The sequence below is a fragment of the Haemaphysalis longicornis genome, unplaced genomic scaffold (assembly GCF_048455015.1).
Source record: "Haemaphysalis longicornis isolate Haplotype H1 unplaced genomic scaffold, Haemaphysalis longicornis Haplotype H1 scaffold_6, whole genome shotgun sequence".
NCBI lineage: Eukaryota > Metazoa > Arthropoda > Arachnida > Ixodida > Ixodidae > Haemaphysalis > Haemaphysalis longicornis.
In genome coordinates, this window is record NW_027526407.1 from 120,703,836 (window position 1) to 120,727,218 (window position 23,383).

General features: G+C 44.4%; 1 protein-coding gene across 1 annotated transcript; it reads left to right on the plus strand.

Annotated features, from left to right (window-relative positions):
* The first annotated feature begins 20,076 nt into the window (after positions 1-20,076).
* On the plus strand, positions 20,077-22,135 carry LOC144141919 (uncharacterized). The gene has a single exon (XM_077673380.1). The coding sequence runs from the start codon at positions 20,077-20,079 to the stop codon at positions 22,051-22,053; it is 1,977 nt and encodes a 658-aa protein (XP_077529506.1). The 3' UTR covers positions 22,054-22,135.
* The last annotated feature ends 1,248 nt before the right edge of the window (positions 22,136-23,383 follow it).

Sequence of the window (23,383 nt, forward strand, 5' to 3'; positions counted from 1 at the left end):
TTTAGGACTAGGTTTGGGTCCCGCACCGCTGTTGTTGCCCCAGTATTTTTAACGTTGTTTAAATTACCGGGCTGTAGCAGTTGTGCCTAAGATTTCAGACCTAAGAGGCGCAGGTTAGAATCTCAACCGCCCCCAATTTTTTACTCGTTGTGTTTTAGTTATAATTTTTTATGACTTAAGTTAGCTTTTGATATTTTAAATGATTACTTCCGTTCGCTATCATCTGTTAGCTTAGGTTTTTGTATCTCAGGGAGAGTAAACTAATGCCAGACGCGGCGTTTTTTCCCAGACTGTAGTGGGCGTCGCTTGTAGTACTCGTAATACCGTTGGGCGACACTTTCGACGCAGCCCTAATTTTTTGGTTTAATGAAATTAGGCTAACCGGTCGAAATGGTTGAATAACGTTTCTGAATATCAATATAAGCAAACAAAAAAATCATAAAATATTACTCGGATTTCATAATTATGATTGCGTGGAAGCGTGTTACATGTAATATATTACTTAACTGCTTTTCAGTTTTTATTTATTAATGAATTGATGTCAGGTCATATGAGTATGTCTTAACGTTTCTTAAAATCAAAAGAATGTATCAAGATTGCTCAATTATGAACAGTGAAAACACTATCTTATTTAAAATTTTGTATTTATTTAACACTTGCCTCATAAAAGCATAGTGACCTCTCTTAGCAACGTGCGAACTGCAATAACCACTGATGAGACCACACAGGAGATGTCATTCTTTCTTGTCAAAGTGCATGTATCCCATATGAAATTACATACCAGTAGCGCACACAGATGGAGATGGTACAAATCAACCAGGCCTCCTATTGCTCTGTCCCTGATAAATCATAAATATTTTTGGCGGAAACTACGGCCTAATAAACATTACACGGCTTCATCGTCTCGGTGCAAGAATAAGCCATGTTACAACGAACCTAAGGAAAATAAAAAACGGCTAAGACAATCAGAAGGTTGGTTAGTGCGCGCGAGCCCTTTTTTAGAGGTGAATACCCTTAGGGGCTCGGGCTCTTGGCGTCTATTCTCGCCGTCGTAACGGTGATCTCATGTAGTCACGGTAGTAACACGCCGGAGCACTCGTTTACGCCACGCGCTAGAACGTAACGCGTATTAAAAACAGCAGCGGTACACAAGTTTACGCCTCGCGCTAGATTGCTATGTAACGCATACTAAACGAACCCCGGGACACTCGCTTACGTCTCGCGCTGGAACGTTTTGTATCGGGTACTAAGAAAACGCCGGGACAGTCGTTTAGGCCTCCCTCTAGAGCGCTTCGAGCTCAAAGACACGAGACTTTTACAGCAAAGCTGTATACCTCTACTACCGAATGGTTTCTTCTCCGTGGGCAAAAAAGCCAAGGCGCCAAGAATACACGTACACACTGCATACTTCGCTCCTTACCAGGTTTCCCATTAGTGAAGATGGCACGGGATTGGTTAAGCTTGTTTTTGTTGTCATTTCTGCACACGTCTGTTTTATTCTTCTGTTGTTTTTTTACTTTTTCTTATCTTTATAATCTTCTCTTTCCCTTTTTTTTCAGCCGGGGAGTGGGGGAAACAGCGGAGTGGGAGGCTCCGACATCCTTCGCCCAATCTGTATCCATCTTACGCGGCTGTTTCAACAAAACGTACCGGTCGGTAGTTTAAATTGTACAAATTTATCACACGTAACCAGCACAAAATACCGTATGAAGTGCTGCAGTTTGTATTGACAACTTTTACACACCATCGGGATTTTCCTTACCCACTAGACAAACTTAACCTTTCGAGTACCTCTAGGGCTTAAATGCTTCATTCCAAGTTTGTTTGAGTATACACAACCGGACTGTTTATATAGCATTTCAGAAAAAGTTATTGCGGCAAATATGTCGGTCTTCTACCCAATGTACTCAATAAAACACAAAGAAAATGAGTCAGCGTTTTAAATTCTTTTGCCCTAAAGTACACACATGGGCAACAGCATTGCGGCACACAGAAAAATAATTAGGCAGCAAATAGTTCTATATTCCATTCAATAGAGGCACCACAAAAGTAATAAGTCAAAACCTTTTGACTTCATTGTATCTTGAGTACACACAAAGGCAATAATATTTCTGCACTCACAAAAAGAAAGAAGTGATGCAGTTTTACGTTCTATACCGCCCGCCCCCCAAAAAATTCTTTGTATAGCGTTTTAATTTCACTTTTAGCCTAGTCGATACAAAAGGATAGCCTCATGCAATTTGTCTGGCAGTTTAAAAAAATTACACAGCTTTTTCAGGTCCTTGAGGTAACACAGAGAAACAACCAATAAAAAGGCCGAAATATCAAGAAAACACAATGTAACAGAAAAGAAAAAAAATGGCAGCATCTCTACTCCGTGTATGATGGCGAGGGCGCGGAGTACTGGGACTCGAAATGAAATCCATGTTGCACCCGGGGTGACATCCGATTTGCGCCCCGACCGTCATTCTATTTAAGCAGTGAGTTGCACCTTGGCAATACTCTAAATGAAACTGGAACTCACGGCTCAAATCGAATATCGCTTGATTTTCGCTTGGTGGCGGTGTGCGCACTGATGGACACGCACGGACATTGGAATGTCCTTAGGTACTCCGCATTGTTACAGGTGAGGGAGTAAGCCGTATGAACTCGGGTACTAACTCACGGTCGTAGCCCAATGAATAAGACGACTGACGCTAATTCCGTCTGGTCTACTAGACACAGGCTCGAAACCTGCCGTTGTCTGAGTAATGTTTTGCGATTGTAAATGCTATGCGCACGGACCGAGACGGAACTGACATTGGGACGTCCTCAGGTACTCCGCACCATTACAGACGAATGAGTAAGCCGTTTGACTCTCGGGTACTAACGAGCGGACGTAGTCCAATGGGTAAGACGGCTGACCCTAACTCCTTCTGGTCTACCAGACACAGGCTCGAATTCTGCCGGTGCCTGAGGAATGTTTTGCTATTGTAAATGCACCCTCATGTAAATGCTATGCGCACGAACCGGGACGGATATTTTGTGGCCCTAAGGTACTCCGCACCTAAAAGAACTATTTTTATGAGGATCCACTTGTATGTGCCCGCGATGTTGGCGTTGTCGTCACTTTCAACGGACACAAGCACTTCATCTCACACATGGACTTAGCTTTCCAGAGCGTGACATCAAATAACCGAACTCAAGATCTTTTGGTGAATCGGCAAACAGGTGTGAGCCCTTCGTCTATCAGCCTGAGAAACTTCAAGCCTGATACCAAAGACGTGGTTCGACTTCATAACCACCACTACACGACGTTTTTCAAACGTCCCTCATGCAAAGTGCGGACCGTACTTATCGCTCTAAACATCTTCGTTATCCCGCTTGCTTGATTAATGTGGCAATGGCGGTGTGACTCTGCTTTTTGCCAATAGCATAATCGTTTTGCCCCCGTCAGTACCATTTATTCCGCTCTTGCCGATTGCCCGGCTGCAGACTATACTGTACAAGGGTACAGGCGGTATGTGTACAAAAACGAATGAAGTCGATCCAGTGTGTGCACAGTTCTTTACATTTTTTCATACAAGCGTGGCCGATGCATGGCGCGTAGCTGCTTGGGCTACGCAAAATCTGTACTTATTTCTTCTTTCAGTATCGATCAAGAGTCTAGTGTCCAAGACCAGGCTGCCAACGCGGAAGATGAACAGTGCACCACAAAAATTTCGCCCACTTGGCATACAAGTTATTCAAGCAGTATTTAAAAATTCGGTGACTTGGTAACAGCAAAAAGGAGCAAACAATGCAAAGTAGTAAATACTTCAATGTTGTACAATGTGCCTAGAGCACCCCCATTTGTGTGTCAAATTGAAAGCTACAAACCATACGTGGTTCGGGCAAAAATTCAAATTCTGATATTCAAAAGCTTTTCCTATATAAATTAAGGAGATGTAGTGAAACCGCTTGGGTTCTTCAATTTATAGCTCATTTATCAATAATCAGTGATTTCGGAAAATGATTCCAAGATCTCTGTTGCGTAGCGCTAGTGCATACCTTTTTTTCAGAGGAGAAATAAAAGTACTGGCATTGTTATCGGGCCCAGTATGCATGTCTTGGCGAAGAACTTCGTAATCTAAAATGTCAGATGTCGCTGGGGTGGTATTGCTCGTACATTTTTTAGTTTAATATATTTCCCAGCTCGTAAACGCGTGTGTCAGCCGTTGAGCCTGCACGTATAGGAACAAACAGAGCGAACACCAGAGAAATAAAGGGAGCGAACGATTATGGAAGTGGAAAAGAAATGACAATGGTAGCCAAGAAGCTGCCAATTTAAAACAGCTCGATAGCTGTTCCAAAATTTCGAATGACACAGTAGTAACCTGATTGATTTCATTATATTGTAATGCAAATTTATAACGTTTTATTTTTATTTATACCAAGAAATAACAAATTACGTTAAAGTGAGTGCCGATGTATTTCTTCTCCAATGTACTTCTTCGATGTATTTCTTCTCGCACTTCTCTAAGATCACTCCGTCTGAGCTGACAATTCCCCAAAATTAGTATAAAAGACTATTTATTCGCCAAAGTAAAGACCTCTTTCAACAAAATAGATTTCAGCAATGCTCTATCTACACGTTTTGTCCCTAAGCTGGTTGGTGGCGGTGCATACTAAGCTTGCCCCCCCCCCCCCAACAAGTCCGCAGTGCATTCCAAGCTGTCATTCGTCACACCTTTATCATGAAACCAGTAATATCGAGACCAATTATTATACTCCCATAATCGCGAGGGTGTTCCGCTGGGTGTACGACTATATTTAACTGCTGCTGTAGCGGACCGACAGAATGGGAGCGTCGAGTAATGGCATCGCACATCCATACCTCCCAGATGACCGCTGTAACCAGCATCATTGGTCTGCACAAGCCGCGTGATTTCCCGCATGAGTGTACGATGTACCATTGCAAACTTCGCGGAACCTTGTTACACTTAAGTGGAGAAGCTCAATTACTACTTTTATTTCCGTAAAAAACACCGTCATTATACAAAACATTTCATAAATTCTGTAATATGCGTAACTTGTCTTTGGTGCCATCAACAACAAATTTATGGATTTGGCGGTTTAGAGGTGTCATGGCGGATCAGTACCCTATTTGCAAATGCCATTTACATTCTGACTGAAACACCCGGTTTGTGCTCAAAAAGACATACAAGTAGAAACGCAGTGCCAGAGATTGCACCATAAAGCAATCACGGTTCCTTCCACAAAGACGGTTTCTTACCGTGTCGCGATTTTCTTGCCTTAGAGGAACGTCTGTTCATTGACTATTGAATCCATGACAGATATTTTTGAAAGCTTCAAATAAGGTTCAAGACTTGCAGACAATTGCAGGCAGCCCAAGCAATGCCCAGTTGAGGCGTCTTATTGAGATTCAGTTGTTACTGTTTTTAAAGAACAATTTATCTCATAGTTGCTCTTGTGAAATACAACTTGTCATCGGTAGTTTTTGATTTCTCTTTTCACGATGGGTGCTTATATCGCCAGTGGGCTTCTCGGTTCAAACGTAAAATTTGTCAGGCGTCCTACTTGCGTGTACGTAGGCTAGAGCTGGTCCACCGTAAAGTTTTATATGTAGGAAACGGACAAGAGGATTTCTCATTTTTTTGCTATTTATGCATCGTTCTTTTTTTGCGGAAGCAATATGCGGCACATTCAGTGACAACGATAAATGCCATTTTTCTCTAGCTGCGAAGCGCCCCCAATGAACTTGCTTCGACTGGTGAAGGCGTCGCAAAAATTCCTATTAGCCGTTACAGGCCGTTTTATTTATTTTGAGCGATTGGTGTTTCCATTTGACAGTCCTCGGCTTTGCTTAAAAGCATGTGATTGTGTTGAGTGTATCAGTCAAAGAAACAACAATGAAGGTTTCACCGCTCGTAGGAAGTGCTTCGGTGTTCTCAATTAAAGAAAAAGCATAATAGCGATGCAGAAACGTGTAGTGCTATCAGCAAGGACAACGAATACGGAAAAAGATAACAAAACATAAGAAATGAAGTGAATGTCCTTTTTTTGAGGTTGAGGGTTTTCAACACACCTGTGAGGGTTTTTTAGCACATTGAATAGAGCCGACACGTATCTCAGGAGAACTGCATCAGCCAGTTTTATTTCCCCTTCGATGGAATTTCATCATTTCTAAGAGAGAGTTTTGCGTTTCAGACACGATACGTGATTAAACCCTCAGTTATAAATTTTATCGTGGTGAATGCGGTTAAGCCAAGCATGTCGAGCGGAAGCTCCGTGCTCAGGATAAAGCGCGCAGTGTACGAGCATACATTTGAAAAGCAAAGCCAAACGAAGGCGCTGCTCGGTGCAATGACACAATAGGGGCAAATACGCAGTGAAGTGTTATGCTACCAGCGCATTTCTGTATCATGTTATGTTGGAAGGTTCCCGTACTCCGTCCCCGTATCCCCCTGTCCACACCCTGACTCTTTCCTAGTGGCTGCGTACCCAGCAACGGCTTCTTAGTGACCGATTTTTCTTACATTTGTAATTATGTTTACGGAAACTTCCAATTATTACAAAAGAGCAATTAGCCACGTTCACCGGGAGAGCCCCAGGTACGCAAATTTGTTCGGTCAGGTAAGGAAGCCTGGTTTGTTTGACTAGCGTCGGCACCCCAAAAGGGCAGGTGGCTGTTGTTTTACATTGACACCAGAAGGCGTTCGCTTCAGATTCAACTGGACGCAAGAGGAGTTCACTACGCTTGAACCCGAAGCACTAAGATTCGCTTAATACGGATAAAACAAGGCGGGCGTGATTTCACAGTCGGATTCGCTGTTCAGTGGGAAGGCACACAACTGTATTCTGTAACTTTTGAGGCACTAAGCATCGTTAGCTTCCAGATCAAGGAATTTTTAATGCAGCAAATTTTTCACCAAAGAGCTGCGGTAGTTAAATCAAGCGCATCCCAAATAGAGCCTACTTCATCGATATACTTTTCCTATGGCAGCAGCCGCCGGAATGCGGAGCGAATTCTTTGCACGCCACCACGACGCATATTCAAGTTCACTCATTCTCTGAAGAAGTTATGTTTTCTTCTATCTATCAGACCTCGGTCACAGGCGATATGGTTATTTTTGTAGCCCCCCAAAACGGCCACATTGCGCATTTCTGCGCTTTAATGTTCCTCATGTGCATTGTGCGCAAAGCATTGAAACAAGCCAAGGGCGGCCGAAAAGACAAAGTGTATCCTGGATGTGCGAGCGACAAAAAAGCAGAACGGTACCAGAATAACGCAAGAACAGGCCCAGGGCTCCTTTTTTTGTCGGTGCGTTGCTGAGAGGGCCTGCTTCAGATAATTCAAAAACTTCAGCGTCCTTAGCGTGTTGGGCTTCAAGATAAAAAAAGCTTTGAATGCAGGAGACCACGGTAATTTGCAACCCATGGGCGGCGAGAACTGCATAAAGCGCCGCAAGACATCAAGGGCGCAGTAAAAGAGCAGCGTTTCATTGAGGCGCCAAGGACGAAGAAGCAGGGACAACAAATGGGCAGCGCTGGGTAACAAATGGACACAAATGGACAACAAATGCACAACAACAGGATAAAAGCAGCACGCGTGAGCTCACTTTTCGAGGGTCGAAGAGTGGAGAGTGGTTGAAATCAAATCGAAACATTTCTCTAATAGAGCATTTTTGGCTCCAAGAGTAGGAGAAGCCCAACGCGACTTCGTTTATTCGCCACTGTTCACGCTTAATAGAAACATTCAAGAGCACCGAGAGGTGCAGAATCTCTCAAAAACAAAGGGTACATCGTGGATTTATTCCTTAAGTATAAGTTCATGACCTTCCAAGCATTCCGTTCGTTTATTTAATTTCAGTAGGAGTATAATTTCACGACTCCTTCACTAACAGCTTATATGTTTCGCGTATAATTTTTTTTCATTTATTCTTTCCACTTCTGGTCAAAGCCTAAGTTTAAATGTCCCATACTTTGATAAAACATGAAGAGCCATTTTGTATTTGCGATCCGTCATTATCTGAGAAATATTTTAGTTTCAATGCCAAAGAAGGAAAGCTACATCGAACGTTTCTCGAAACAGTCTGTTTTTATATGGATACTATAAAGCAACTTAAGATGAGACTTATGTTATTGCGGCATTCTTTGTACCTAACTAGAACTAAAAGTCTGGCGCAATTGTATTCAATATCTTAGACTACATCTTTTTCAAGCATTAGTAGCGAGCATAAAGAATAAAAGAATCGCGAGAGATTATTTTTTTATAATTTGAATAGATTTGTTGTAAACAGGCAGCGAAGTCGAGACCCCTTACGCTCTTATTTCAGAGATTTTATACTCTACGAACGCGCCACTTAGGCCAACATAGGTTTGTAAACTGTAGATAACCACGGTGCAGTTATCAATGACTAATCATGTTAGGCCATATAAGGTCGTTTTACCAGTAGGTAGAGAAGTGACGAGGCCAGTACTGCTGCTGTTCCCGTTGTATTAGGCCGAGTAAATTTCGTCGGGTGCGGAGTATGTTGCAAATTGCATGTGAACCTCGCGCTGAACTGCCGCGTGGTTTGAATGAGCCACGCAAGAAAGAGGATGATGAAGAAGATATGTACGTGCACTAAGGAGCGAGTACTGTGCCTTTTTTTATTTGTCTATTGGAACGAATACGACACTCGTTGAAATGGGTGCCGGGTTTTGCGTGTCTTTTCTTCGGCGCCACCAAAAGCCGGGGCTTCCTTTTCCAGAAATTAGCACGTGCGTATGAAAATTGCCGTTTTCACTTTGTCGCGATGTTACGGCATTCCTAGCACTTCTGCCTGTGATGAACATTGAAGAACGCATTAGGAACAAAACACCAACAAAATAAATGCCAAAGTACGAATCTCTGCAATATTGGATAGTAAAAGTTTATTATTTAATATTAATAACTTGTTGGTGAATACATAGTGAAAAAAATTCTCACCCAGAATTTCCAACATTGTGCTTCTGCACAGATCGCTGTAACATCACTGTAAATCTATTTCCCAATTTCCAATAACCCTAATGCAAGTTGTTAACGTCAAATAACAATCTCTTTGGAGCATGTGTTCAGATGGTTCTCTCGCGAACTAGGGCCCCTGTTATGAATTTATTCATTTATTTACTAAGGAATACATCTGGCAATTATGTGGATCAGTCAGGAGGGGTATTCGAGGCTGCGAAAAATACAGGAGAAAACCAGTCTGCCAAAAGCGAGTAACCGTTCATAACGGACTACTTTAGCACAATGGGGTACACGTATTATCGATATAAACAATAAACACAAAATCAAAATAAAAAACCCACAAAAAACACCGGCATTGATTAAAACTATAAAATACAAAAACAAGCAAAAAAAAGAAGGGCACAAAAAACATGGAAGAATACATGCAGTGTGTTAAGGAAAAAAGTTAAAGAAAGGAAAAAGTTAAGGAAAATGCAAACTCGTACAAAACTGCCGTCTCTGCTGCTAACAAAACAAATGTTTTAATTCTTTCGAAAAAAATTTGGAATGAACAACATGTTATTGCACATTTTTTCATTTGCTCATTGTTTGGTAGATAAAGTGTTTTTGTAGGAATTATAAAATATTACTGATGAGTTCAACTTAAGCATGTGCTTGTTTTTTGTGCCCTAACAAACTGAAGATTGAACTCGTGTAGAGCGTTTTCCCGATAGAAACTTGTGGAGTACTTGAAGTCGGGTTGTAATATTGCGTGTTTCTTGTGTCATAAGATTATTGCTTTTCATGGTGAATGGTGGAGCATATGTACGTTTATGTATACTTGGATACGTAACTACCTGGACGGTCAAGAGCAATGTGTTGTTTTGAATTATCATAAAGCTAGCTCTGTTCCGGTGAGTTCTCGCGTACCCCAAGGTAGCGTACTAGAACCATTTTTGTTCTTAATGTATATAAATGATATAACAGACAACATTACGTCCAAAATAAATTCTTCACTGACGACTGTGGTATTTATAGGCAGATAAATTCACTAAGCGACACATACACGCTACAAAAAAGCTGTAAACCGTAGCTCGGTGGTGTGACGGAAGGGGCATGAGCCTAAATATCGAGAAATGTAATCACCTCCAGTTTACATGAAAATCAGCTGTGTACCATGCAAGTTATAAAATAAAAGATACAATAATCAGTGGCGTCATGGAGTACAAATACTTAAATGTATACTTAACTCAGTTGCTCAAGTGGATTAAACATGTAGAGTATATATTTCCAAATATGGTGGCATGAGCTCTCAGTCAAGTCAAACATCTAACCTTTGATAACAGGCAGTACCCCGTCCAACTTTACGGTCTGGCCCCCGACGACTCCGTCATAGCCATCATCAGTGGGGTCCCGGTCCAACTAACTGAAGTAGACTGTCTTAACAATATTGATCAGCCATAGGATGAAGTTTAAACAGTTCGCTGACTTAGCACCTCATCTGCAGTGGTTCTGTGCAGGTCCCAGAGTCCCTTTCACAGTCTGGCTATACGGCGCCGAATACCCATGCTCCATCTAGAGGAAAACTCTCCCAGTGTGCTCTACATGTCACACCGTCAGCCACAGAGCCACGGCTTGTTCTCGCCCAACCGCTCCCGTCTTAAATCATAGCTGGACCAAGGACCCCCATCCAAACGAGCCATTTACCTACTTGTGACCTCTGTGCTGGTCCCCACCTTTCCGGGGCACCTGGCTGCCCTAAGCATTATGTAGAACAAGATGACTCAGACAAGCCCATGCCGTCGCGTCGGATACTTCTAGAGCCTCCTCTTCGTTTCATGGCCGGGCGAAGTTGTCGCCCGTTACAGAGGCTTAGGCAGGTGTCCAAACGATCGCCACTGGGTGAGATGGGCGGTACTGTTGAAGCATGACCTCCGCGATCACCCCGCGCGCGTTTTGCTCCGCCGCCCCATCGGCGGGAGAGAGCGTAAGTTGAAAAGTGGGCGTGGCCGCGTCTTCTGCTGCACCGCGGCACTCGCCACCTTTGCATCAACTTTTCCGCTGCAGTTTCGCGCAAGCGAGGAAACACTCGTTTTCGCAGCAAACAGTCAAATTGAGTTCAACAGCCAGCTTTAAAATGACAGGTACGAGACAATAACCAACAAATTTATTATGGTTAACTTAATAATATGAGGATCCAAGAACAAAGTTTAAGCAGCAATCATACGGGCGAAGCGCACTCGGTTCTGGCACTCTCTGCTGCGGTTTCGCGTCCCGATTTGGATTGTTTTTTAGATTTGTCGATGCGTATTTACACGCGGTGCCCTTGAAAAACCCCTCACGTCCTAACCCAACATTATTTTACAAGAGTGGTGACTGACATGAGCATCTTTAGCATAAATGCAATAATAAAAATTAGGATTGCTTCTGATTGCTATGCATGCCACGATATATTTGTTGCCGCCACTTTTTATGGCAGTCTTAGAAAATCGTAAGCATGCAAGTCCGACACAAACCAACGGGAATACATTCAGACACCACCTGTTCAATGCAATCCAGTGCCAGTGAGTATTTGCGAAGTTTGAGTAAGCGCAATTTGTGCACTAATATAGCGCATTTGCGGGGCAGTTAAGAAAAACTAATTGTGGTCTGTAAAAACTACAGTATACATCGTAGCATATAAAGCTGCATAATTATCGCGGGATGTGCGACTTATTATTTGTCTGTGTTTACAATTGAGAATGTTTTTTGCTTGTATGCCTGTGTGCTCAGATGGCTGAGCTAGATTGGTGGTTTCGTATAAATTCAACAATTAAATGTGCTAGCTCCGCAATTTTTTATTTTGCAAGATCACTTTGAAAATTCGTTATTTTTTATTTTTGTTGTGTTTCTGTTTTCAAGTTCCATTCAATTAGTTAGCTCCATTTACGCTATTTTTAATATACTAAACGTGTTATCATGCGAATTATGCACTTCTATGCAAAGGCAGATGTTTGCAAGGTGGATCGTTTTCACGATATTTTGTACGTGTTTCCGTAGTTCTTTTCAGTGCTTTTTTATTTTTGTCTTCCTTTTTTGGAGGAGGTGTATGAATGCGCAGTTAATTTATTTTGTAAGCTATCTTTTATAATTCAATATTTTCTGTTTTTGTTTTTTTTAAATATTCTGTACGACCAATCGTCTTCCTTCACACTATTATAACGAATTATTACACGTGTTAACTCCCCCAATTCTACGTTTTTTTGCGCAAAGGCAGGGCGTCACACTTTGGTCAGTATCATTATTTTTTTTATTCTTGCTTATTCCGTCGTTATTGTTGTCAGAGCTTCTTATATTTTTCGTCGCTTTGCGAGGCAGATCTATTGGAACAAAATTGTTTAATTCGTAAGTTCACTTTTGTAATTTCGTTCTTGGTTTTGCATTTTTTGTTTTGAAGATTTCGTTCGATCAATTACCTCTATGCGCGCTATTATGTATTTCTGTGCAAATGCAGGGCGTTAAAAAGTTATAAATGGTCTGTTCGCGAGACTTTTTTACGCACGTTTTTGTCATTATTTTAACTGCTGCTTTATTTTTGTTTGGTTTCTTGAGGAGCTGTATAAGACTTATATTTTTGAATTTGTTGATATCACTTCCATATTTCCTATTTTTCTCCTTTATGTATTTTTGTTTTCTTTTTCTAAATTACGTTCGTCTAATTGTCTTTATCCACGCCTTGTAGTGGTCAATTATATTAACTCCGCAAATTTACATTTCTGCGGCAAAGGCAGGGTCATACGGGGAGTACTCGACGGTTGCATATACGTTCGCTTTGGAACCATCCAACAATGATAGGCTGCTCTTTTCCTAAATGCGAGTGTATGCCTCACGGCATAAAACGTGTATCACAATTCTATGCTGCCTTTCGCTTCGCGGAAGAGCGCTAGGGAGCAGTGATGGTGTCCTTTTATGAATCAATGAAGATCGGGGGGGGCTCGACCTGCAAGGGTGAAGGCCTTTGCCTCGAAGGTGTCGAGTTCTCGGCTGTTCCAATGAAGGACACATTGGAACACGGGGCCACGCAGGGGCCACGCCACCGCAGTTGGGATGTTGCATTCAGCGCTTGCGCTTGCACAGGTCCTGCTCGTGAAGATACTGGGTCATACGTGTGCACAAGTCCTTTATTTACTGAATATTCAATGCTTCGAGCTGACAAAATCTGTTACATGAAGGTTCTGCACACCATTTATAAGCAAAGGACCCACAATCAAGTTAACAATAAATCTTCTGGCTACCATCTCAGGCATACAATACGGCACACTTAAAAGTAAGAACGAACTATGCTGAGCAATCTTTCCTGTACCAGTCAACTGAAATAAGAAATAAATTTTGAGAAAAACTAAACTTCGACGCCAGTGAACTTACGTTTAAAAACAGGTCAAAGAAGTGTTACTTAAGCAAAACGCTCGCAATACTGATATATAATTAAGGGTTCGAAGTATATGTCTACATGTTTCCCTAAAGGTAGAAATTAAAAACAATTACAAGCAAAAATATATTAAGGCCTAATTGTGACACAGTAGTGTAACTGATGAAACTTCATGCGTACGAATTACTGCGTTTATGTGTACATTGTGATCCCTTTGTGAATTTGAGACCTATGCTTTGTATAATACATAAGAAATGTAGTAATGACTTTGCTTTGTGCTATTTCTCTAGTACGATTGTGCTATAATGCTTAAATTTGTGAACAGATGTGCTGTTATGTACGCTGTAAATCTGGTGGCTGAGGCCTCTGTCAGGCCACGTTCGCCTTTAGTCTCAACCTCCCTTGGTTTTTGCCAAAAAATAAAAATTAAAATCAAATAAAATCATCACCGTCACCACTGCCTGGTCGTCGACTGGGCGGATGGTGCGACTTCAAGGATACAAGCGCCGAGTCACGGACCATAACAAGCGGACGAGACCCACCGGATGGCGTGCCAGCAAGCGTGATAGATTTTCGACCAGTTGGTTGGCAACCCGTAACCATGTCAGCTAACCCAGCTGCATTTAATCACGCAACCTTCTTCGGCACTTCGGGCCACGCCCCTACAGTTGGGATGTGGCAATCACCGCTTGCGCTTGCACAGGTTTGTTACCTTGAAACTTAATGTTACCGTAGCAACAATGATTGCCTTATTGCGGTGTCGTGGCCCCATTACCTGTCCAACCACTTCAAGGGGTTGGCACGTAAAGCAGTGTACTTTTTCGGCGCCTTTTGTTGCTTAGGGGCGACATCGAAACCAATCCGGGTCCCATGACCAAAGCGTAAGAGGAAAAACTTGATATGGTGTACACTGCTATGCGACGTTTGTAAGGAAGTAATGTTAACCTACTGGAATCGGTTAACAAAGTGCTATGCACTCACATTAAACTTAAAAAGGACATAGAATCGCTTACCCAACGCGTACACGAAATAGAAGGTAAATTAGAATCATTGTCCGTTCAGGCATCACTATCGAGTCCGGATGCTAGTCCTACAAAAATGCAAAACCAAATCAACGACTTAGAATCAAAGTGTGCATCAGAAGCTTCGACTCACCCTTCCAGCAGCAGCCAGGGTGACATTGCTTTAATGCATGACAAGATAGACGATTTAGAAAACCACTCTAGGCGTTCTAATCTTCTTTTTTGTGGTATTCAAGACACGGGTGAATCAGAAGGGTGGGAAACGTCCGAGGAAATAGTAAAAAAATTCTGCAAAGACCAGCTGGGAGTAACAGCAGCATCAATTGCACGTTCTCATCGCCTTGGTCGATTGTCGAGCGATCGCACTCGACCCATAATGGTGAAGCTTTTCAATGAAAAAAAAAAAATTGACACACTACTAAGCAATGGCCACAAGCTGAAAGATACAGAATTTGGGATTTCGCGAGATTACTCTGAGGCAGTTCGTGAAAAGAGAAGAAAATTGTGGCAGTTCTCATTGACTATAAAGGAAAAAAAAGACCGGGTTAACCTTGTCTTTAATAAGCTAAAAATTAATAAGGACGTTTACATATGGGATACCGAAGTGAATTGTGCGAAACTTGTTTGCCCTGTGGTTTCTGCAAATTGATAGGACGTAAGCCCTTCATCCTCAGCTGAGCTGCCACGAGCAACATGAAATAGCAATATTAGTACAGAGGATACTTGTCACTTTTTATACAGTAACAATAGGAGTGTTACTAGTAAAAACGTCGCATTATCTTCATTAATCGACTGAACATCTGCAACCATTATAGCTGTAACGGAAACTTGGACAAATGACTTTGTTCTTAGCAATAGCATATTCATTTGTGAATCAGACTTCAATAATTTTCGTTGTGATCGGCAAAACCGCCGGGGTAGCGGTGTCCTTCTTGCGGTAAGCAGACAGTACTTGGTTGTGCCAGTGATTATCACCACTTTACTGGAATGTGCAGTAATTTCTTTAAAATGCAAATCCAGTAATATAATAGTTAGCGTTTTTTATCGCCCTCCAGATTGTTCACACGGTTTCACTGCAGAATTGCATCGTATCCTTGCTGAATTTGGTCGTCGGTTTCCGCAATTAAACATATTACTTTTTGGGGATTTAAACTTCCCTGACATAGCGTTGTATACTCAATTAACTTCTAGCACATCATCTGAGTCTAACGCGTTTCTACAATGTTGTCTTGATTTCAACCTCACCCAATTAGTTAAACCCACCTCACACGACGTTCAACCCACCTCACACAACGTCACACGACGTTCAACTTACTGTTCGAATATTCTTGACTTCGTACTGACTAACAACGCAGATATATGCTCTGATATAACACATCCTAATGGTTTATCCGATCATGACGTGCTAACCGGTCGTAAAGTTCCTCCTCTTATCAAACGGAAAACATTTAGCAAGCTCATTCGATATTACAAGAAAGCTAATTTCGATTGTATTAACCACGAACTATCCCTTTTTGCCATTGACTTTCTAACAGATAACTTGTCGCGCACCGTCGAAGAAAACTGGTTACTTCTGAAAAACGGTTTTACTTATCTGATAGATAAGAACATTCAGGTCATCTCTATCAAATCTGATAGTACTGCTCCTTGGTTTTCACAGACATTTCGCCGCCTAAACAACAAGATGAAAATATTATTCAGACAAGCTGACAAAAGTATATTAGCTGTTTCCTGGCAACGGTATAAAGAATGTGCCAGATAATATTATGAATTGCTCAAAACCACGCGCTTACAGTTTTTTCAACGTAATTGATCATCCATGCTAACAAATAATCATCGGCGTTTCTGGCGTGTCATCAATCCAAAGCATAATCCCGACATCGTCTTTACTAATCAGAACGGCGTAATAATAACTGGCATTGACTGTTCGGAACTACTGAACAAATCATTTCCTTGGTATTTACAGTTGAATATTTCCTCCCACAGGCAACCATACGCAGTAGCACTGATTTATTTTTGCCTGAGGAGGACGACGACGACGAAGATCGCCATCGTGCTGCGATTACATCGGCTCCGACTTCGATGACCGATCTGGCAGTGCCGTTCAAATCATATTGCAGTTTCATTCTTACCAGTGCTTTTGTGAAGGTGCAAGGAATCACCCGATACGAGATTTTCGACGAAAGCCAAGGTTTTCGCTTTTTTATGGAACTTTTCGTCGGCTGCGGTGCGGCGGCGAGCTAAGCCTACGCTGCGTGGACTGATCAGCGCATCATCCGCAAGTGGAAACGACTTTTATCCAAGATGGAGGCTACTACTAGCGTAGCTATGCTTTCGGACAACCAAATGTGCGTGACAGTAGAAGGAGAGGAAATCTCACCCGAGGAATATCGCAACGACGAAGGCTGGACGCTCGCCGGGGAACGCATGTCGAGGCTACGTCGACGATCTCCGAACAACGACGAAACACCTGACCAAGGGCTACGCAAAATGAGTACTTCAACAAGGCAAGGGAAGAATTTTCGCACCACTGTCATCAAAGCTGCCCGCATGCCAATTATGCCGCGCGAGGAATGCAAGGTTGTCGTGAGACCCAGAGGAGGACTGGACATCATCAAAGCAGGCACTACAAACGTGGCGGATGCAATACTGCGTGCGGCCGGCATTTCCAACGAGGAAAGTGCGGGGGATACCATCTGTCCCAATGTTCAAAAGAATATCCTAGTTGTTAGTACTCCAAGCGAAGCAAATGCTGCAAAATACGCCCGAATTCAAGCAATTCGTGTGCACGATAAGGTTCACGAAGTCGGTGCCTACCGCACGGCTCCTTACGACACCGTCAAGGGCGTCATACGGGGAGTCCCCCTGTCGGACAGCGCCTTAGTCATCGACCGCAACATTGTGAACAACAGGAACCCTCTCGCAGTGGGCACCAAGAGAATTGGCGAGACCACCACCGTCATCGTCGCGTTCCAAGGCCTCAAGGTTCCCAACTTTGTACGCTACGGGGTCACCCTGATTCCTTGCCATCTCTACAGGAAGCAAATCGACATATGCCAACAGTGTGGCAAGGTTGGTCATCGGATAGACGTCTGCCCGACACCTACAGCTAAGACCTGTTTAGCATGCGGGGAAACCAACCCCAAAAAAGAACACACATGCACGCCCAAGTGCAAGTTATGTACTGGCGCACACCCAACAGGGGACCGCGCCTGTAAGGCCAAGTACAAGACCCCCTACATCGTTCGACGAAGACAATGGACCCGTCGACAAGCCGAGCAGCAGCTGTCGAACGCAGACTTTCCACCACTCGGTCAAGTTCAGGTGCAACGTACCCCAAGATCCCATTCCCGGAACCGTTCGCTGTCGAAAACAAGGGACGCCAGCAGGTGCAGCAAGAACAAGAGGAGCCCTAGTAGAGACATTAAAAGCACTAGCAGAAAGCGCTCGCCGTCACATGAGCGTGTTAGCTGGGCTGACGCGATGAAAGAAAACAAGGAAAACAAGACTTCGGCACACGTAAGCGTGCCTAGGAACGACGAGGCCATGGAATCTTTACGGAGGGAGAACATTGCACTTAAAGTGTCCCTGAACAACCTCGAGAAAGAAAATACAGAACTCAAGACATCCATTGAAAATCTCACGAAAGAAATGGCCAATATCCGGGCATTGCTCACAACCCAACCGTCCCAGTTATCATCTGATTCGGCGCAGATGAATAACGAACCAATGGACACTGCCAAGGCGCAAGGCGAGAGCGACAGGCCCGTAAAGGAACCAGCCATTAAGAAGAGAGCTGTTGAATCCCACTCATCCAGGGATAAGAAAAACAAGCATGTCGACGAACTTGAAGCAAGGATGGACCACATAGAGGCACGGTGGGAAGCTCGATTCAACAAGCTGGAGGAGCTCATGGGCTCATGCATCCCGGCGCTTCAGCAGATCGAGTTAACCTTAAGGCCAATTGTAAGTCACCCAACGTTTGCACCGCTCTTCGCGCAGCATCCTTACAATCAAGGCAACCAGCAGCTTCTCAACCTTAATCAAACATGGCCACCAACGCACCAGCAACAACCGCAGGTTTAACGATCTGGCAGTGGAACTGCCGCGGCTTCAAGAACAAAAAGGCGGTCCTCCAGCAACATATCTCATACACCCCAAAGAAGCCAGATGTACTGTTACTTCAAGAAACACTCACTGACGCCCCGTCCCTTCCGGGCTATAGGGTGCACAAGGGCCCCGCCGATGGCAGGGGCTTATGCACACTGGTCAGAAAGGGGCTCACCCTCGTGGAACATGAATTACAGCAAGGGCAAGCAAAAATTGAGCACACGCTCACCCAGATCATACCTGGCAAGAGGAAGAAGGGAACCCTATACCTTCTAAACGTATACAGCAACCCATCACAAAGGAAGCAAAAGTTCAAGACGCTGCTACTCAGGGCTAGCACTGCAGCGGGTCGAAACACACTCGTAGTGTGCGGCGACTTCAATGCGATGCACCCTGCTTGGGGTTACAAGAAACAGACAGCTAAGGGAAAAGACCTACACCAAGACACCACGGACCTCGGCTACACGCTCATTACGGACCCGACAAATCCAACCAGGATCGGAAACTCGGTTTCCAGGGATACCACACCTGATCTCACGTTCGTGAAGAACGATAATAAAGGAGTAATTACCTGGGCCAACACGGGAGTCGACCTTGGAAGTGACCATACTATAATTGAAATCAACATCCCCGAATACAACGACACCAGCATCAGGACGCACAAACTGGTCGACTGGAACGCCTTCAGAGACTGTAGGCCCAAAGAACACTGTGAAATCGAGGACATAGAAGCCTGGGCCAGGGAGCTTACCGAGGATGTACGAAAAGCGACAGAAACCATTGAGACGGATGCAGACATTGAACAAATGGACAGCAGACTAGCACACCTCATCGAGGCTAAACGGTCCTTGCTGGACCGCTGGAAGAAACAACGGCTCAATAGGCGCCTCAGAAAGAAGGTGGCTGAGCTCAACAGGGCGATCCAAGGACACTGCCGCGCCCTCTGCGTTCAGCAGTGGAATGAGATCTGCAACGCGGCGGATGGACAGTTACATTGCGGAAGGACCTGGAACCTCTTACGCCATCTCTTGGATGAAAATAAATCAAAGTCCCATCAACGTGATAGGTTAACCAAGCTTATGCACCGCGCCATACAGAAACACGGTGAAGAGGAGGTACTTAAGAAAATCAATGACAAATACTTACCGCCTACCCCAATTGTGCAACATGGTCCATACCAAGGGCTACCAAACAAAAGACTCGATCGGGAAATCGATGTAGAAGAGGTTCGAGTAGCACTACACGACTTAAACAGCAAATCTGCAGCAGGCCCGGACCTAGTTACAAATAAGAGTCTCAGGAACCTAGACGACCACTCAATTGAAAACCTAACAAAATTCTACAACAAGTGTTGGAAAACAGGATCACTGCCGCGGCAATGGAAAACAGCCAAGACCATTCTCATCCCTAAACCAGGTAAACCGCCGGACACCGACAATCTGAGGCCCATATCTCTTACGTCGTGTGTAGGCAAGGTGCTGGAGCATGTCCTCTTGAATCGATGGCAGGATTACCTGGCGAGCGAGGATCTATACCCAACCACGGTTGTCGGCTTCCGAAAGAGATTAAGTACCCAGGATGCGATGATTCAGTTGAAGCACGAAATCCTTGACGACTCCGGTGCCTCAAGAGATAATAAGGCAATCCTAGGGCTTGATCTCCAGAGTGCTTTCGATAACGTCAAGCACTCTGCGATACTGTCGCAAGTTTCTAAGCTCAACATGGGTGAACGCAGTTATAACTACATCCAGGACTTCCTAACGGGTAGAACCGCTCAGCTAAGGGCAGGCCATTTACAACTCGACGATAAGAAGCTCGGCAGCACTGGCACTCCGCAAGGGTCCGTGATATCGCCGTTACTATTCAATCTAGTAATGATAGGAGTAGCCAACAGACTCGCCACAGTGGGGATCCGGCACACTATCTATGCCGATGATATTACACTGTGGGTAGACAGGGGTAGCGACGGTCACATTGAGACCAAACTACAAGAAGCAGTCGACGCCATTGAAGAACATCTGGATGGTACAGGACTTGTTTGCTCACCAAGCAAATCAGAACTCCTAGTTATACCACCACGGAGGGGTCGCACTACGGACAGGCAACAAGGCACGATCAGGATAATTACGCGGTCTGGTCAAATTGTTCCCGAAGTCAGCAAGATCAGAGTACTCGGAATGATCATCGAACGGCACAGAAGAAACGGCGAGACTATCGCACGCATCACAGCCAAGACCGCGGACGCAATGAGGCTCATCCGACGAGTTACATCACGGAAGGCTGGCATGAAGGAGGACAGTTTGATCAGGCTAGTTCACTCCTTTGTGATCAGCCACATCACGTATGTCGCGGCATACCACAACTGGTTACAACACGAGCGTAATAAGATCAACGCCATCATTAGGAGGGCCTATAAGTCCGCGCTAGGCCTGTTTGAATCCACAAGCACGCCGCTCTTCCTCAAGTTAGGAGTGCATAATACGCTCGAGGAGATAGCGGAAGCACAACGTACGGCCCAGCTCGAGCGTTTATCTACAACGAGGACTGGAAGAAAGATCCTAGAGGACCTAGGATACATACGCCACAGCGGTGGTGACGACAAACTCACCATCCCGGATGAGATACGTCACCGGATCAGGGTAGATCTTCTACCAAAAAACATGCACCCTGACTACAACAAGGGCAGAAGGGCGGCAAGGGCTAAAGCCCTCGTCGACTTACACGCCCAGGATAGGCACGCTCGCTATGTAGATGCGGCGGAATATCCACACGAAGCCTTCGCTGCCGTTGTCATAAAGGCCACCACGGGAGACACTGTGACGGCGGCAAGCGTCAAGTGCACCGATGCAGAACGCGCAGAGGAGGTGGCTATCGCCCTGGCCATTACCGACGCAGGCTGCCAGTCGGTGATCAGTGACTCACGAACTGCAGTTCGGAACTACGCCAAGGGACGCATCTGCAAAGAAGCTTTGCAGGTGCTACGCAATGCATGTCTAGAAGGCGCAAGAACTGTTCGAGTGAAGTGGATCCCGGCGCATGCGGGCAAGGACGTGTCGAGTAAGAACGCAAACCACAACGAGACGGCACACGCGGAGGCGCGAGCACTCACCAACCGCGCCCCCGCAACTGACCGTCCAACGTGGTTCGGTGCTAAGGACCGAATGACAGACTATAGCGAAATAACCAAAGCCTACCGCCTGGCTCGGAGGACCTTCCCACCTCCGGACCCGTGGTTGAGCCGGGCGGAGGCAGTGCTACTAAGACAGCTTCAAACCGGGTCCCTACCCACCCCGGCTCTGATGCACCGAATGTATCCGGAAGCATACCCTACTGCCATGTGCCAGCTCTGCTGCAGGGAGACTGCAGACCAGAAACACATCTTATGGAACTGTGTCACGAGCCCAATGGAAGCGAGGTCAAGAACCATCCCGCCACGGCTTGCAGAAGCCGCAAGGAGCTACACCTACGAAAATCAACACTGGGCCGTCCAGCAGGTCCTGCGGGCGCTCGCCAGGCATGAGACTCGCGAGTCGGCAACGGCGAGCTCACGTCTCGGATGAGTAGCCACCAGGACGACGCCGAGGCCCGCGTCGCGGCGCGTAAAAACGTCGTTCTGCCGGCCTAAATAAAGTTTAATCAATCCAATCCAATTTGCCTGAAATAACCGTAACCGATGCTGGCATTTATTCTCTTCTGACTAATCTCAAGACTTCTTCTTCGGCTGACAACACTGGTTTAAAAAAAAACTATTCTAAAAAAAGCCCAAAGCATCTCCCCAATATTATCCGCTCTATTCCAACAGTCTCTATCCACCGGCGTTATACCCCATGACTGGAAGGTGGCGAAGGTTGTTCCGTTTTTCAAATCTGGTGATCATACCTCACCCCTGAACTATCGCGCTATTTCACTAACCAGTACCATATGCAAACTCATCGAGCATATTATTCCCTCCAAAGATCATTAACTACCTCGAAAAACATAACCTCATTTTTCAGCATCAGCACGGTTTTCATGAAGGCTGTTTAAGTGATACCTAACTAGCTGGCTTCATTCACAAATTACATTCATCTGTAGACGCCGGAATTAAAGTCGACGCCATTTTCCTAGATTTTTCAAAAGCATTTGATCGTGTTCCTCACCATCGACGTAGTCACAAGGTTACGCTACTGAACATTGACTCTGCTGTTATAACAGGGATAAAAACTTTCTTTTGTACAGGATGCAATTTACATCAGTTAACAATCACAACTCCTCTATAGTCCCCGTAACATCTGGTGTCCCTCAGTTAAGTGTACTGGGGCCCTTGCTTTTTTAGTTTATGTTAATGACCTACCAGACTGCGTTAAATCTAACATAAGAGTATTTGCGAATCACTGCGTATTCTACCGCAAAATTCAATCTAACCATGACCACGATATTCTACAATCTGACCTTAATGCTATACACAAATGATGCTCAACCTGGCTAATGCCTCTAAACCTTGCTAAAACAAAATTAGTGTCCGTTACTAATCACGCCTCCCAAAATTCAGCATCCGACATACTAAACAACTGCCTCGTGAACAGAACTTCTACCTATAAATACATTGGCGTACATCTAACTAGTAACTTGACATGGAATAATCACATTAACCATATCCTTGCATCTGCTAACAGTTCGCTTGGTTTCCTTAAACGTAACCTAAGACATGCTCCCGCGCGTTTACGAAAGTTAGCATATATTACACTAATACGCCCTAAACTAGAGTACGCGGCAGCCATTTGGGACCCTCATTGGCAATATATAATAAATGACTTAGAAGCCTTACAAAACCATGATGTCCGCTTTATCTTTTTTGATTACTCACCCTATGCCAGCATAACCGAATTAAAAAATCGTGCTGAACTCGAA